The following is a 4,518-nucleotide window of genomic DNA, read 5'->3' as shown; positions in this document are numbered from 1 at the left end:
GGCGCAGCAGCTCACTAAGATCATCCCGCCCCCTGCGCGGGCGGTAAGGGTATACCCGATACCGTTCCTCCCTTTATAAACAGCCGCTGCCTGCAGCTGTTGCCCCCTCCCCTCCCCCACCCACTCCCATCCCCACCTGCCCACTCCCAACAACTCTGCAACTCTACCTCTCCTCTTTCTAACTTTCTCAACTCTCAGCCCTACCTCACAATGATGGCATTTGTTGGATCCTTTACTGCCCCGGCCCTCTCGCGCAACGCCTTCGCCGGCGCCAAGGTGTCAGCCGCCCCCTCCCATGTCGTCGCTCGCGTGTCCATGCAGACCAAGAGCCCCTCCGTCCCGTTCATGGACGTGCCCGCCAACCTCTCGCCGGATATGCCCGGATACGTCGGCTTCGACCCCCTCAACATCTCCGACTACCTCAACGTCAAGTTCCTGCAGGAGGCCGAGATCAAGCATTGCCGCGTGTGCCTGCTTGCCATCCTTGGAATGATCGTCGCCGAGGTCTACCAGTTCCCGTGGTACAAGGAGTACCCGCACCTGGTCATCGACCGCCACAACTGGGGCGTCACCAACGGCTCCATGCTCCAGCTTCTCATCTGGATCTCCTTCTGGGAGATCATGACCACCCCGGCCACTATCCAGATGGTCAACGGCCAGTCGGACCGCGAGCCGGGCTACTTTGGCTTCGACCCCTTGGGCCTCGGCAAGAACCCCGACAAGCTCGCCACCTACAAGGTCAACGAGATCAAGAACGGCCGCCTCGCTATGATCGCCGTCTCGGGCGCCATCCACCACGCCGCTATCTCCCAACAGAACATGTTCGAGCAAATCACTTCCGGAGGCTTGTTGCCATCGTTCTAAATCAGTGCCGTTCACATCTCCCGCTTATCCCCTTTGCCGAGTCGTTGACAAGGTCATTTTATTTTTGTCTCCGGCCCCCGTGGGACTTGGCTCGTTTCCACACCTTGGTTTTTTTTCAGGGCAGGAAAATGTGGGCACGTGTAATATCAGTAGGTGGTAAGGTCGGTTATGTGGCCGACGCCAAAGTAAAACCTGCGACTTTTCTTCATGTTTCTTTTTATCGCGAGTGGTGAACCCGTTAGTCAGGCGAGTTTGTTGCAGAGATGCGCACGCCTTGATCACATCATCAGGGTGAGGGGTGCCCGTGTTGACTGACGCATGTGGATTGTTCACCCATGGGCACCCATGGGCACTCATGGACACCCAGTCCAGGCGCTACTGCAAAGACCCTCGAAGCCCTTGAAATCATCTATACTGTACCTTCGAAGGTACCTTCAAAGGTACCTTCAAAGGTACCGTTACTGTGTGGAGGCGGACGAGCGAGCAGAAGATACCCAAGGATAGTTTCTGTTGCGGATCGAACGCTTCTGGTTTTTGAAGCTGCTGCAGGCAGGCGCCTTTCGGTAGCGCCATTGGTAACCGAATTGGTTAACCGAGTTAGTTACCGGGATTTCCCAGATTTCCAGCGATTTACTGTGTAAAGCAGATGAAACACGGGTATCCAAGAAATAAACGTAAAACAGCATTGACGACGACGGAATCAGCACCAAATTGGCGCCCTTTTTGGTTCAACCTGACCTACTTTGCTATAAATTAGAGCCCCTTCGAAAGTCCCAGCTGCACGGATGATACACACACCAGCCGCCCCCCTATTTCGTAAATCCCCTGCCCCCGTCCAGCATTTACTAATCCTCACAACCTTGCTCTCAGACTTCCAACCCGCGCTCTCCACTCATCTCGCAACTCTTCCGCCTTCCCACTACTACCGCGTTTCCGCCCAACCATGTCCGCTGACCACCCCAAGCCCGAGGAGCTCGGCGAGGAAGATCTCGTTGACTACGAAGAGGAGGACGAGGCGCCCACCGAAAAACCCACCGAGAACGGCAAGGACACCACAAAGAAGTAGGCGCTTACTTCCTCCTCCCACAGCATTTTCCTCATTTAATCCTTCGCCTACCGTCGACCTCGCCCCCGCGTCGCGACTCCTCCTGCGGCCATCGCTGATGACCTCACGCCCCGGGGTCTAGCGCTCGCTCTTGCCCCAGCGCGTGCACGGAAGCTAGCTCTTTGGGACTGGTCGCCTTGACATTCTACACAGCGGCCTTGCTGTTTTCTCTGAGTCGCGGCGCGGGGCCGAGCCACCCGTGCGTCCATGGAATTTCTTGGAAGACAAAACTCATCCGCCGTTGCGGACAAAATGTCGTTTTCCGAGCACGGGCACGCCATGACGTCATAGGCAGGGCAAAAAATTCTCTCAGCAATCTAACTTGGTCCCTCTCTCTCATGCCCAATCCTCTTGTGTTTGTTTTCTTTTCGAAAGAGGTACATACGTCGGTATCCACTCTGCCGGCTTCAAAGACTTTCTGCTCAAGCCCGAACTGCTCCGCGCGATTCAAGACTGCGGTTTCGAGCATCCGTCCGAAGTTCAACATGAATGCATCCCCCAGGCCATCCTCGGAATGGATGTCCTGTGCCAAGCCAAGTCTGGAATGGGAAAAACCGCCGTCTTTACCCTTGCTGTTTTGCAGCAGATCGAGCCCATCGACGGTGACGTCAGTTGCGTCATTCTAGGTCACACTAGGGAGCTGGCCTATCAGATCGCTCACGAGTTCGAGCGTTTTGCAAAGTATCTCCCAAACATTCGCTCCGCCGTCATCTATGGTGGAGTCCCCGTCCGCCAGCACAAAGACCTTCTCTCAAGCAACCCGCCCCATATTATAGTCGGAACCCCCGGTCGTATCAAAGATCTAATCAACCAGAAGATTCTCAATATTAGCAAGGTCAAGTTCTTTGTCCTTGATGAGTGTGACAAAGTCCTCGAGGAGCTCGACATGCGTCGCGATGTCCAGCAAATTTTCAAGGAGACGCCCCACGAGAAGCAAGTTATGATGTTTACGGCTACGCTGTCCAAGGAAATGCGCGTAGTTTCCAAAAAGTTCATGCAGAGCCCGATGGAAGTCTTTGTTGATGATGAGACCAAGCTCACCCTTCATGGTCTCCTTCAATACTTTGTCAAGCTCCAGGAGAATGGGAAGAACCGCAAAATGACTGATATTTTGGATGCTCTCGAATTCAACCAGGTCGTCATTTTCGTCAAGAGTGTCCCGCGTGCCATAGAGTTGAACAAGCTGCTCATTGAGTGCAACTTCCCGTCTATTGATATTCACTCTGGCATTCGACAGGAGGAACGGATCAAGAGGTACAAGGCGTTCAAGGATTTCCAGAAGCGTATTCTGGTGGCGACCGACATTTTCGGAAGGGGAATCGATATCGAGAGGGTCAACATTGTGATTAATTATGACATGCCATCAAGCCCCGACAGCTACCTGCATCGCGTGGGTCGTGCCGGTCGTTTTGGAACCAAGGGCCTTGCGATCTCTTTTGTCAGCTCGGAGCCGGACTCAGAAGTGTTGCAGGGTGTGCAGTCGCGCTTTGAGGTTGCGATTTCGGAGCTGCCCAACGAGGTGGATCAGGCTTCTTATATGACTGCATAAGCTGTAGAAATTGCAGACACCGTTGCCGGTTGCATAAGGAGCAGGAGGTGAAGTATTATGTTTGTCCGGCCAGGTCGTTTGCATCGTTGCAGTTGCCATCCTCTTTCACTGGGCAGGGCGATGGATTGGTCATATTCGTGGGGGGGGGATGTCACAAAGTGGACGGATGTAGACTTGTTTCGTTCCTTGTCTGAAGTTAAGGGAATGTCAGCGGACAAGAAATTGGGCTAGTTGTTTGCAGTAAAAGTTGAGACCACTCTTTTGTTTATAGGATTTCGACGAAAGCGAGAACGCCCGAGACAGATGGATGCGTGCATGCATGCATTCAGACAGGACTGGTGGAGATGAGGGCCAAAGGAAGTGGGGGTGGCGGGGTCTTTGTAACAAAAAAAAAAGGCTTTACAGGATGTCAGGACATGAAATAAATTAGGAGACGGTTTTGGTCTCTGCGGCAATGAGGGCAATCTTTTCTGAAGACTCGCTATTGCTGCGGCTGGCGGCATCACGTAAACGAGAGCGCTCCTCATCGGCCTTGCGGGAAGCCCTCTTCCTCTCGACCAACTTGCCAACGCCATAGACCAGGCTGCCCAAAAAGCCGACAAAGACACCTTGCAAATTACCGGCAGCGCGCTGCGAAGCGTCGTCAACAAAGATGATGCTCATAACCAGCAGGACGACATCCTTGAGCTGGGATGAGATAGACTGGGCAATGGCGTCGTTGGTGGTGGTGTTGACAAAGATGGCGTGGTTAATAACGACAGCCAGGGCGCACGAGCAGGAGAACAAGAGCAAAAAGGTGGGGTCGTCAAACGAGTCGACAAAGTCGTCGTCGGCGGGGAAGATGACGACGATGAGCAAGAGGATGGGGATGTTTGCGAGGGCGTTGACATAGATGAGCTGGAGGTTGGAGAGCTGGAGCTTATCCCTGACGGGGCGTAGCAGGACGAGGTAGATGGCGGTGGAAATATTGGCGGCAAAGGCGAGTGCGTATCCCAAGGGG

The 4,518-nt window shown here is 54.0% G+C and overlaps 2 protein-coding genes; both read left to right on the top strand.

The window, feature by feature from the left end:
* Positions 1–210: 210 nt before the first annotated feature.
* On the top strand, positions 211–1,559 carry CHC_T00007011001 (hypothetical protein). XM_005710385.1 is given in 2 exon segments: positions 211–864; positions 865–1,559. The coding sequence occupies 1 exon segment, from the start codon at positions 211–213 to the stop codon at positions 862–864; it is 654 nt and encodes a 217-aa protein (XP_005710442.1). The 3' UTR covers positions 865–1,559.
* A 248-nt stretch (positions 1,560–1,807) lies between these two features.
* On the top strand, positions 1,808–3,518 carry CHC_T00010060001 (Putative ATP-dependent RNA helicase, Uap56). Its single transcript, XM_005710384.1, has 2 exons — positions 1,808–1,926; positions 2,345–3,518. Exons 1-2 carry the CDS (start codon positions 1,808–1,810, stop codon positions 3,516–3,518), a joined length of 1,293 nt encoding a protein of 430 aa, XP_005710441.1.
* The last annotated feature ends 1,000 nt before the right edge of the window (positions 3,519–4,518 follow it).

The sequence above is a fragment of the Chondrus crispus genome, genomic scaffold (assembly GCF_000350225.1).
Source record: "Chondrus crispus Stackhouse genomic scaffold, scaffold_59, whole genome shotgun sequence".
Lineage (NCBI taxonomy): Eukaryota > Rhodophyta > Florideophyceae > Gigartinales > Gigartinaceae > Chondrus > Chondrus crispus.
Note: the sequence above shows the minus strand (reverse complement) of the source record. Positions and strands in the feature narration are given on the sequence as shown.